General features: G+C 36.5%; 1 protein-coding gene across 1 annotated transcript in view; it reads left to right on the forward strand.

The window, feature by feature from the left end:
* Positions 1–13,708, forward strand: part of LRRC7 (leucine rich repeat containing 7) — a 601,965-nt gene that overhangs the window by 422,068 nt on the left and 166,189 nt on the right. The window contains 2 exon segments of the mRNA XM_007948315.2: positions 3,905–3,979; positions 9,609–9,753. Of these exon segments, the coding sequence (XP_007946506.2) occupies positions 3,905–3,979; positions 9,609–9,753 (220 nt within the window).

Here is a 13,708-nt window from a genome sequence, read left to right on the forward strand (position 1 = left end):
TTTTTAATAAGGCACAACTGCACAACAATATGCTAGAAGTCTTGAGATGGCAGTATTACATGATCATGGGACAGAGTTCCATTTTGGACATGTAGTAGGAGTGGAAACCAAATGTTTGTTGTGTTAAGCTTTTGAAATTTCAGGATTAATCTGTTCCTCCAGCACAGTCTTGTCTATCCTCAATAAGGTATATTGCTACAACATCATACATTAATCTCTCTCTTATTGCTAACATATGTAAAGATTTCTTGAGTCTTACCCAGTGTGAAAATTTGTCTCTTTGTCTCTTCTTGGTAAAGTCTACACAATACCTAGGCTTATGAAAAACTCCTACTACATGACCTATGTTTTCCAGTTGGCCTGACTACTGCTAACCAGCTCTCCACCTCAAAACCCATGCATTCAAGAATGTGGTTCCTACATTTGATTTATGTTTTCCATCCTTCATAGCCTAACACACAAAGTAGTTCACTGACTGTTCCTATGATCTAATTGAAAGTGAGAATGTATTCCTTCCCAAAAAACATTCCCCACACTTCCTCACACATTCTTCTGATTCCACAGCAGAATGTCATTTCCCTAAATTTAGATTTTGATCCTTGTCAGAAATGAAACATCTCCCAGGAATCCACCACTTTCCATTGCAATAAGAGATTAAAGATACCAGAGACTATCTCCAAAGTGCTTCGGGAAGTTTCTGAAGCCCTCTTAATATCAACAATGTATTTATACCACTCAGTAACCCACAGTTACCAGTATTCTAATGGAAAGATTGCTACATTTTCATTCTTATCAATAAAATTACATAAAATACACTGGTTTTTTTTAATTAGGTCCAAGATTTTATTGAGCTATGGTTGTATTTAGTTGTTTCAGTAATATTTCCTTCAGAGTCAGAAAATCTGCTTCAAATATGTCTAAATTCAAGGCTAATAAGATGTCACCAAAATCCATCTTTTAAGTCCATTTTCTTTGGGAAATCTTCCTTGGACAGGTTCAACCCTTTTCTTCACACAAGAATGAAAACTACCAATTTCTAAACTAGAATGGACCTTTTCTCTCCTATAGGATTGCTGTGAATTGGAATCAACTCAACACACACAACAGTAGGAAAGAGCTAGAGTCTTTTTCCTAGAAATCCCAGTCAAAGGTTCATTACTTTTTATTGGTTCTGAACAGGTCTTGTTCCAATCCCTGAGCTAAGCCCTGTTGCTAGGTAAATAAAATCCATTCATTACTTTAGGCATTAGGAGCTCTGGTAGCATAGTGGCTAAAAGCACTTGACTGCTAACCAGAAGGCTGGCGGTTCAAACCCACCAGCCACTCCTCGGAAGGAAGGTTGGGCATCCTACTTCCGTAGTGATACTGCCTCGGAAACCCAAGGAGGGGTCGCTATGAGTCGGGGCCGACTCGACGGCACATAACAACAACAACAACAACAACTTTAGGCATTAGTCACTTCCCTGCAGTGTTAGGAAAATATTAACCTCAAGGTAGCTCTCATCGAGTGGAATGAATTGTGTCCTCCAAAAATGTGTGTCAACATGGCTGGGCCATATATCTCATTAGCATTTATATACGGATGTAATTTGGCAATTATGTCATGGCGTAGTGCCTAAGGCATTTGACTGCTAACCAGAGGCCAGCAGTTCAAACCCACTCAGCCACTCCTCAGAAGGAAGATTGGGCAATCTATTTCCATAGACATACTGTCTCAGAAACCTAAGGAGGGGTCGCTATGAGTTGGAAAATGACTCAATGGCAGTGAGTGAGTAATGTTATAATCATTCTCCATGAGGTGATCTGATATTATCAGCCAATCAGTTGTAAAAGGATTAGGTTGGGATGCAACATCTTTACTCCGGTCACACCCTTGATTCAGTGTAAAGGGAATTTCCCTTGTGTGTAACCTACATCACTTTTTATTTTACAAGAGATAAAATGAGAGAAAGAAGAGCAGAGACAGTAGTACATCCTTTGGACCTGGAGTCCCTGCACTGAGAAACTCCTAGACTCAGGGGCAGAGTGATCACAAGGACCTTCCCTCAGAGCTAACAGAGGAAGAAAGCCTTACCCTGTAGCTGATGCCCCAAATTCAGATGTCCAGCCTCCTAAACTGTGAGAGAATAAATTTATTTTTGTTAAACCCATCCCATCCACTTGTGCTATTTCTGTTATAGCAGCACATAATAGCAGAGAGAATTATAAGGTTTAAGAGTGGGGAAGAGGATAATTTCTGGAGAGAAATTAAAGAAAGCTTATCACAGGAAGGTAATGATTCTGGGCACTATGAAAACATCTGCCACAGGGGTAGGGAGGCTGCATCTTCTGATCTCCTATAACCCCACAAGAGGAAGACAGAATCACCATCAGTTGCCCAAGGCTTATCCCTTGTGAGGCCAGACATGCCGCCTCCCTCCAGCCCTTTCACCAACCCTGATACCAACCAGTCCTCCCGCAGCACCCACCACCTCTCTGCTAGATTTGATAATTCGCTGTAGTGGCCACACAGAACTCACAGATTATGAGAGTTATTAGGCAAGCAACAGGCTACAATTCAAGTTCAGGAATGCACTCAGTCTCTCGCAGCCCACCATCTCTCAGCCAACAGTCTCTCTCAGTCTCTCTCCCAGCAGTGCATGTCTCTCAAGGTCTCTCTCAACAATGTGTGTCTCTCACATCTCTCAGCTGGCAGTGAGATATTCCTTCTGCATCCAGGAGGGCTCCTTTTGAGCCTGGCAGAGTGGCCAAACTAACCAATCCCAACATCAGAATTCTACACACCTGAGAGAGAGTGGACTTCCCAGAAGGTTGCTTCATGCCACTCTTAACAGAAATACCCTAAGTGGATAACTAACAATCAGGATCAACTCAGTTGCTCATGACAAATTCCACCACAAAGTTTACAAAGACTTATGGCTAGAAAAGCCACACTATGTGATTTACTACACTGCAACATCTGTCCTCTCTATATATTCTGCTGTCCAAGAGACAGAATAGAGAACTACATTCAAGGAATGAAAGTTACTTGCCATCTACTATGTCATACACCTTGATCATATTCTTGCTCTTCCTATTCAGAACTTCTTTATCCTTTTCTTTATTATCCTTTTCTTTATCTATTATCCTTTTCTTTCATTTGCTGCTTTATATTTTAATTACTTGTAAGCATTTGTCTCCCCAGCTGGATCATCAGCTCCTTCAAGGTAGGAACTGGGTCTGGTGTTACCATGAATTCTGCATTGTGCCTTTCACATATTGGAATCCCTACTATTCAACAAATAATTGTTGGGAAATGAAAGGATAAAGAATGAATGAACCTCATTCATGCTATTTTCACGTAATAGTGCTACAATACCTCTGAGTGTGTATGTGTACATGTGTGCTGTAGATGCTGACAAATACACCTAATAAGAACCTACTATGTACCAAATACCATGGTAAGTGACAGGAGTATGGTGATATGTTGTTGTTGTTATGTGCCATCGAGTCGGACCCAACCCATACTGATGGGGACATAGTGATTACAAAACAAATATTGTTCTGCCTTTCATAACTTTCAAAACTGTAGTGAAGAAGACAAACACTTTTCAAGTAATAAGAGTATAATAAATTATAATGTATTAAGGGAAAGTATAGTTGGGTAGTATATTTTAATTTTGATTATTATTGTTCAGATTCATCTCAGAAAAATTCTGGGTTGGCTACCTCAGGGACTACTGATTTTGTAGTAGTCTGTAAAGTTGGAGTTCTTAGAAAATTAACACTAGATTCCCAAATAAAAACTTAAGAAAAAAATATTCTATCTTATTATTACAATAAGAAAACACATTTCTCTCTCTCTCTTTCTGTCTTTCTCTCTCTTTCTCTCTCTCTCTCTCCTTTCTCTCTACCTTTCTCTTAGCCTGAAGTTCTGGATCAAATACAAAATTTAAGGGAGTTGTGGATGGATAACAATGCATTGCAAGTGCTACCTGGGGTATGTAAGTTTTTATTATGCACATTGTTTAATATTTATGTTAAATATTTTGTGAATTATTGATTGTAATTAGTAATAATTAATCTTAAATCTCAGCTTTTGAAGTTAAAAGTAAAATGGTACTTGTTAGGAGTGTTCAGTCTCCAAGTGAACACTAATTTGTTTTTGAGTATTTTAAGTATATTTTGTGAATGTGCAGGTATGTAGAACTGTCTGAGATTTTTTTTTATTCTCTTGTCATCTTTTTTCATACTTACTGTTTTAAAAAAGCTGAAGCATTCATAATGCCATATTGAAAAAAGAAATGCTATATAAATGTCAAGTCTTAGTTTGGCAAAATCAACCTTATTCTTTTGGATAACAAGGTAATGATTTCTATTCAGATTATTAGAATTCTTCCACAAAGTAAAATTCTTTCAGTTCAAGTACTTTGCAGTAGAACCTAGTTGAATTTTTTAAAATGGCACAATTCATAAAGCATTAAAAACAGAAAGTTAAACCAGAGTCAAGTTCTTTCCTAAACTAAAAGGAAATCCAGTAATAACTCCTGAGGAATAGGTTTACTAGTCAACTCTTTGAGTATAACTACTCTGGCTTTTCCATCCAGTGAAAGAACAACTTCCTATAAAACACTGCTTCTCACTGCCCACAATACATGCCTTTAAATAAACATGTGCATATGCACACACATACACCACAAAGTTCCAGATTGTGATGGTCAATTTCAATCCCTTGTATTGGGCTGAAAAGCTAGAGCCGCTGGATATGTAATAATTCTTCTGCCAAAATAGACAATATGGATGCGTGCTCCTAAAGCCAATTTTATTCTTCTTTTGAATTGATATTAAAAATTTCTTTATAATTGCAAAGCATCAAGAGCAAGAAGCTTATCCTCTCTTTAAACAAGCATGAGACATATAAAAGAGAAAATATGGAGAAAGATTAGGAGAGAAATACTTTCTTTTCTTATCAAAAGATTCATTTGTACTGTCATCACAGACATAAAACAGAAAAGCATATACATCTATTTATTGAATTATTCAAAAACCACTTACCAATACACCTCTATGAATCAGGAACTATGCTAGGTGTCAGGTAATACATATAATGACCTTGTGTTAACATCACATATAGCAGGAGAGACAGTTCTGAACTCCAGTGCATATAGTACAGCCTGATTTGTTCCATATTCAAGGTGTGTATAAATCCTGGGATATTGATTCCCTGTGTAGAGCTTGAGGAAGGTTTACATTAGGGCCATGTATTTATTATTCATACACTAAGACTTAAACATATCAGAATGTGGTGGAAAAGCTTATACCTGCTTTTTCAATATATTTTTGTATTCAGAACACCTACCCAGCATTTACCATGTTCCAGGGACTACCTTAATGCTTAAAAGATATTGACTTACTCAATCCTCTTAACAACACTATGAAGTAGGTTCTATTACTAACCCATTTTATAGGTGAGGTGCAGGAACACAGAAAGAGTGAGTCACATAATCAGTAAATGGTGGCACTGTAATTCATACTATCTCCAGAGGCTGTTGTTCATTATGATGTTCCAAAATACTCTCTCTGTAGAACCAATAGAGCCTTCTAATAGCACTAATGAGAACTGGATTCATCTTACTTTCACAACAGTTATGTTCCCTAAATCTAAACTTGCAAATCAACTCAAACATCTAATTCCTTTAATAAGACATTGAATAGAAAAGGAGTGATGAAATCTTCTGTAAAACAGATAATGCTTCCTAATTTGTCTGTTTTGAAAGTAGATTTTTCACATCTACTGCTAGCTTTACACAGTATTTCTTACTTAGATTTCTTACTTTAGTTGTACACTTTAATTACCTATTTCAATATGTACCACAAGGGAACACCCCATGTCTCACTGCCATAAATAGCCATGGTTTTCTGAACATCAATGCTGGCATATAGTTGTTATGCAGTTACCTAGAAACACAGGAATTTGGAAGGATAATGTTGAATGATGTCTGTAGCCCACGTCTATGAGTGTCACAGAACAATTTAGATCTAATAATGTAGTGTCATAAGACCCAGTAAAAAGCAAGTTCACATTTTCTTAGTTTATGCATCATAATGGGTTCAAATAGTATTTTTATTTTGGAAACCTGTACTATTATTTTTCCCTCTGTTTTTCATAAATCAGAGAAGCAACTAGATAATGGTCAAATAATTAAACTTCCATAATGTTCTATCTTGTGACAAAACTACAAACAATATCTTCACTCTAAGGTAAATCAACCAAAATATTATTAAACTGTATATTGAATCCATATTTGTTTTTAAACAAACACCAGTAGTTTCTTTATCTTGTTACTGCTTCCACTCTTTTAATTGCTTTCCACTACTCACCTATAGGGGCTTCTTTGTACCTAGAGGGATGTTGCATTTGATGCGCTCACATACTCTGAGGCATTGTGCCTCTAAGGCCTTTATCACTCCAGGCTACTATTGACTTTATAACATTTTAGAAAGTGAAGGCTTAAAACATCTCCAATATAAAGAACCATCATTTCACTTCCAAAAGAAACCACAAGCCAAAATAGTGAGTTATCCTGGAGAAAGTAACGAAGGACACTTCAAGGATAAAAGAAATTTTCTCATAATAGAGGGAAAAGAAAAGAAATACACACACACACATGCCACACACACACACACACACACCCCTCATTATTTCATTGTTCACCAGAAGAGAAGAGTAAGATAACACATTAGTTCTTTTGGGTGGAAATTTGGGCGGAAAACCATATGTAAAGTGACACTATTTTTCCAAGTGACATATTTCAAAATGTAGGGGAGACTCAGCATTCTAGCCTTATTCATCCAATGAATTCTTTTCCTAGCTGGGGAACTAGTCAGCTATGTCAAGACTGTGCCCACACCCACCACCGACACAGGGAGCTGAAAGAGCAGGGCTAGAGATACTCACTGTATTTATCAAGGGGTTGCAGTACAGGAACTGGCAATATGATCAAGTAGGCTTTGTAATCTGATAAAAAATAAGTTGACTTTCACCCTCTCCTATTAGTTGGGTAACCGTGAGCTGTTACTTGAGGTAGATATTCTAATGCATCCTCCTTTAAGAATGAAGAATTTACTTAATTCACCTTCTGGGAATGCTGCTCACTATTGTCCACCCTCTTCAGTAATTGGCTTAGCTTAAGGCAGCTTCCTTATTCATGATTAGACCTTTTTTATCTGGGCAACCTGAATCCAATAACCTGTCTATGCAAAGGTATAAAGGCCAACCCCTTCACTCCTACTCAGGACAACTGCAGGCAATCCCAGCTTCAGTGCTCCTTGAAGGGTCAGCGGAGGACTTCATCACAGCCCAACTTCTTCCTCTGCCTCACCCTGCTAGCTTCCCTGTCAGCCCTTCCTTTCCACAGGTGCTTATCCTAAGAGCACTCTCTCATACACTTGTATTTGCTTCTATTTTCCAATGTATGACATTACTTAATTCCTATGTTTTAATATTTGTTGAAATGCAAATTCTGATCCAGTAGGTGGATCTGAGAGCCCACATTTATTACAAGCTCCCAGATGGCACCAATGCTGCTGATCTGCAAAACACATTTTGAGTAGTGAGAATATAAAGTATTAAATAATATCTATAAAGTGCTCAGCGTAGTGCCAAGCATTTCTGTGTGTATAATAAATAAACAAATAAATTTGTATTTATTATTCACTTAATATTTTTATACAGTGTGTCAAATAAATACAGATAATACAGTAAAGTGTTCATAAGTAGACCAAATAGATGAATCACTGAACCCTAGATATCTACAGACAGTTATATGCATGGCATGTCCTCAAAAAAAAAAAAGGAAAATGAGGACTTTCATTCTGCCCACCTCCTCTAATCCATGTCCCATCTAAATGTTAACTGTTCACTCCTTGTCCAATGTATGACTTGATTCATTCCCTGGCCACAGTAATCAGTTACTACTCCACTTATTCCTTTTTTAAGTATCTCTTGACTCCAACCCCTCTTCATCCTCATTTCTACTGCCTTAATCAGATTCCTCTCATCTCTCAGCTAAACCACTCCAAGCACCTACTAACTGATCTCTCTGCCTCCAATTTGCCCTGTTACAAATCTGCTGTTCACAGTTCCCTAAAGTTATTTTTTGAAAGCACAAATCTAATCATGTCATTCTTCATCTTCAAAACCCTTAATGGCTTTTGTTGCCTGAAACACAAAATTCACATCTCTTCAGATTACATGTAATTAAAAGAACTTTTAATAGCTGCCTTCTTTCTATAATCCCAACTTCATCATTATATCCCAGCATTTGTAAATTCCCACTCTTCCTTAAATGTGCCAGGCATTTGCACATTTTTCTGTGAATATATGTGCTATTCTCTCTTCCAAACACTGCACAGGCAGTGTTATATTCTGTTGTAGGTCAGGTCACTATGAGTCAGACAGCAGCTAACAACAATCTCTCTTCCAGATACAGGTTCTTCTTTCCTTTAGGCAATGTCTTCCTGGTAATTTGTGATCTTTTCCCTGTGCTTCTAAAGCATTCCCTGCCATCTTCTTTTATTGCCCATATCACAGAGTTTTGTAATTTTTGTTTACATGATAGTTTCCTTCACTACTGTGAGATCCTTAAGGATAAAAACTTTGTCTTATTAGTAACTATTCTCCAGCAAAGGACTGTTGAGTGAACAGAACGTTGAATCAGCTTTATAGGTAGAAGTCCAAATCGTAATGTAAAACCTTTCTTAGACATTTGAAATTGGAAGGATCAACATGTCAACATGCATTATTTCAGTGGCAACTTTGGTTATTTATTTATTGTTTTTATTCATACAAGCTTTAAGATGGTTATTATGTTTACTTTTAACAGCTTTATTGAGATATAATTCACACACAATGAAATTCCGTGGTTTTAGTATATTCACATAGTTGTGTGATCATCTCCACCATCTGGTTTTAAAATATTTCCATCACTCCTAAAAGAGACCTCTCAACCCATTAGCAGTCACTCACTGTGTTCTCTTCCCTCCAGCCCCTGCCAACACTAGTCTCCTTTCTGCCTATATACATTTCCCTACTCTAGACAATCATATAACTGGATTCATACAATATGTGGTCCTTTCTGACTGGCTTCTTTCACGTAGCATAGTGTTTTCAAAGTTCAACCATATTGTATCGTGTATTAATATTTCATTCCTTTTCATTACCAAATAATATCCAGTTGTATGGATATTCGACTTTTTTTAATCCATTCATCAGTTGATGACATTTAGGTTTTTGGGCATCATGAATAATGCTGCTATAAATATTCATGTAAGCTTTTTGTGTGAACTTGTGTTTTCATTTTCTTGGGTATATACCTTGTAAGTTCTAGGTCATATAGCAACTCTATGTTTAACATTTTGAGGAATTGCCAAGCTGTTTTGAAAAGTGGCTCCACCATTTTACTTTCTTACCAGCAGCTATGAGTGTTCCATTTTCTCTACATCCTGGACAATACTTGTTTTTCTTGTGGTTGCTTTTTAAATTAGCTCTAAATGTTGCCTTTTTAACAATTTTAAAATACGTTGTGAAAGTTTCTCAACTAACCCTGAGTTTATACAATGTCACCAAGTCTATAGGGAAGTTAAAGATGCTGGTATACCTGGATATGTCAAAAAACAGAATAGAAACTGTTGACATGGAAATTTCTGGATGTGAAGCCCTTGAAGACCTCTTACTGTCATCCAATATGTTGCAACAGTTGCCTGACTCTATAGGTGAGAACATAATATTTTATCATGTAAGTTTATGTCAAATGTACTATTTTCTCTTTTGGTGGTATTATTTCCTGTAGATGTGGGGAATAAGGCAATAAATTATTTCACTCACTATTCAAGATTATAAACTAGTATTTTAAAAATACCTTCAAATTAAATGTTATGTACAGTTGTCAAATTTAAGAATTAAAATGATCCTAGTAAATTGGTATATATTAAAAATATTCAGATCTAAGTTGTAAAGTGTTACTTAAAGGAATATATATCATGGATTTAAAATAATTTTATAAGCATATATGCCTCCTTTAGTCACTAGAATTTGTAGCTTTTATCCATAGAAGGTTGCTATATTATATTTATAATATTGTTGTAACATTAAAGTAATCTTGAAATAGCATATAAATAGAAGATGTATACTAAATATAAAACATTTTTGCAATTTCATTATTTTAAAAAAAGGTACATTATCTTTAGCATGATATTAAGGTTCGTGAGAGCAGATAATTTGTCTTTAGTGTGTAATAAACACTCAATACATTTTTGCTTATAAATTTTATATGAGGGAAATAAGTAATCTTTCTAACTTAGATAATGAGGAAATCTTTCTTTTTGCATAGGTATCTTGCTAATGTTATTTATGAGAAGAATCAGTTAGGAGAATAATTTTCAAATTACTAAACATTGGAATATAATTTATAATATATGTTTTCAAATAAGAAAGGAAAACTTGAAGATAAGTGATTTCCAAAATTTTTCCTCAATATTTTAGTTTCCATTTTCACCATCCTTTCAGGTTGAAAGAAAATACTAGTTTTAGCAAAATTATAGTCTAGTTTCTTTTTCCTGTCTAGATTTGCTGACTTTCTGTTTTATATAACTACATATGTTATAATAATATTTCTCTAATTTTCTCCATAATAAGGCCTACCTTAGAGCATTATTAAACACTTCCACATTCCCAGGCCTTTTCCCTGAAAATTCTGATTCACTAAGTTTGTGGTGGGCCTTCTATCCTATATTTTTCTTAAACATCCTAGGTGACACTTATGATCAGGCAAGTTTGGGAAATACTGTTTCATGTGGCATCAGATAATGAAATACATTGATTAGAAAGAGCACTATTCTCTGGTCAAGATAGCAGAGTGTCTTACTATGTAGTCTTATACTCCTATTCAACCACAACTCCAAATACATGGTGATAATAAAAAACTATATATATATATAATTCAAAGAATATAGTTTTGTTCACAACTACCTCCTCAGTGGACCAATAAGCAACATCAGGATAAATGGAGAAAAGATTGAGGTTGTCAAAGAATACACGTTGCTTGGTTCTATAGTCGAGGCCAATGGAAGCAGCAGTCAGGACATTAGACAACGTGTAGCACTGGGTAGGTCAGCTGTGAAGGAACTCTTTCAAGTGCTGAGGAGCAAGGATGTCTCCTTGAGCACTAATGTGTGCCTAACACAGGCCATTGTATTTCCAATCACCTCGTATGCATGTGAGAGCTGGACAATGAATAAGGAAGACCAAAGAAGAGTTGATGCTTTTGAGTTGTCTTGCTGGCGAAGAATGCTGAAGGTATCATGGACTGCCAAAAGAACTAACAGATCTGTCCTGGAAGAAGTGCAGCTGAAATGCTCCTTGGAAGCAAGGATGGCCAGACTTCGTCTCACCTACTTTAGTCATGTTGTCAGAGGGGACCATTCCCTAGAGAAGGATGTCATGCTTGGTAAGGTGGAGGGTCGACGAAAGAGGTGAAGGCCTTCAACAAGATGGATTGACACAGTGGCTGCGACAATGGGCTCAAGTATAGCAGGGATCTTGGAGCTGGCACAGGATTGGGCGGTTTTTAGTTCTGCTGTGCATGGGATCGCTATGAGTCGGAGGCGACTCGATGGCACCTAACAGCAACAACAACCTCCTCAGTGCCTAGGACTATGCCTGGCACAGAACAGGTACATAAAAGGATTTAGCCATGCTTAGAAAGTATAAACATCTCTCTGAACCTGAAATTGTTGTTGCTGTTGCTGTTGCTGTTGCTGTTGCCAGGTGTCATTAAATGAAACTGCCTATTTCTGCAGCATCCTTACTATCATTGCTATATCTGAGAACCAGAAATAGAGTAGAAATACAAGGATAAGATCATGCCTAATGAGCTCCATACCACACATAGCAGTGGCAGCCACACATTTATTTCATGTAGGGAAATTAAAAAAAAAAAAAAAAAGACCTTACACATGGCAAGGAAATTAGAGTTTACTAGGTGCTGAGGCAGGAACTCCTTTTTTTTGTGAAAAGAGACTGCAAAAACTTATAAGCACTGTGTGGAGCTAGGGTGGAAGGAAAGGACAGGTACAGATTAACTGATGAAAACTATGGCAAAATACAAGCAGGTTTGGACTGGATCTGCAATATTCACATGATATGAGAGCAAAAAAGCTGTTAGGATAAGACCTGGTTCTGAACTGGAGAAATTTGAGGTTCAAGTGATTATAACCAGAAAACTGCCAGACATGTAGACATGAGCACAGATAAGGAAAAAACATTCACTCACACAATGAAGCTTGTAAGCAAACATTTCAAAGGAAAATAATGTCGTTCCAATGAAGACTCAAAAAAGTAGAATTTACTCCAAGGCAGAAATTATCCAGCAATATAAAAATGACTTTAAGGTAAGATCTACAAATAGATTTAAAAAAAAAAGTATAGCATTCATAAAAAAAATAATAAAAACTTAAGAAATAAAAACAGGACCTAGACTAAAAACTAGCTATGAAAAAGAACAGATTAGAAATCTTGGAGATGAAAATGTCAAATAGTGAAATTAAAAAATCAATATTTATAATAGAGAGGATGATATAGTCAAATACAGAATTAGTAAGTTGGAAGATTTCTGTGGTTGTTATTTTTAGGTGCTGTCAAGTCAGTTTTGACTAATTGTGACTCTATATACAACAGAACGTAACACCACCCAGTCTGTGCCATCCTCACAATCATTGCCATGCTTGAGCCCATCGATATAGCCACCATGTAAATCCATTTTATTGAGGCTCTTCCCTTCTTTCAATGACTCTCTCCTTTACCCATTGTGATGTCCTTCTCCAAGGACTGGTCCCTCTGATCACATGACCAAAGTATGAGACACGAAATCTAGCTAGTCTCACTTCTAAGGAGCGTTCTGCTATACGTTTTCCAAAATAAATTTGTTTGTACTGAAGATCGTATGAGGAATTTACCCAAGACAAGCACATAGAGTTTTGTTTTGTTTTTAATTGAAAATACAAAGATTAGTTAAGTAACCCAGAGAATAGAATAGAAATTGCAAGTGGTTAAGGCATTTGGCTGCTAACCAAAAGATCAGTGGTTTGAACCCACCAGCGGCTCCTCAGAAGAAAGATCAGGCAGTCTGCTTCTGTAAAAATTTACAGCTTTGGAAACCCAATGGTGGCCTCTATGAGTTGGAATCAACTCGATAGCAGTGACTTTGGTTTGGTTTTTGTTTTTATGTTCAATAAGAATCGCAGAAAAGAAGGAATGGCAGACAGGAAGTATTAAAAGAGAGGTTAGTTCTTTTTTATCAGAATTAAAGACCCTAGTAATTTCTCATACTAAAAGCATGCTTAAATTGTTAAGGATAAAAAAAAGGAAATTGTTTTTGCCCAGGTTCATTGATGTGAAGCTGCAAGAATAAAGAAAATATTTTAAAAGCTATTGCAGAGCAAAAAGAGTTTATCAATAAAATAATTTTAGAGGTAGGGCATAGTTCTCATCAGTGATAATACATTCAGAGCTCATGGAAATAGCACTCAAGAAATCAAATGACGAGTTCCGGCAAGATGGCGGACTAGGCACAAGGACTGCACAGACGCTCTTCAACAAAGAAAAGGGAAACCAATTAACACAGACACAGAAGATAATCTTGGACCCCTGAGCCTTGAAGGGAAGGATACA

This window comes from Orycteropus afer, unplaced genomic scaffold, assembly GCF_000298275.1.
Source record: "Orycteropus afer afer isolate SDZICR_OR568_19922 unplaced genomic scaffold, OryAfe1.0 scaffold00213, whole genome shotgun sequence".
Lineage (NCBI taxonomy): Eukaryota > Metazoa > Chordata > Mammalia > Tubulidentata > Orycteropodidae > Orycteropus > Orycteropus afer.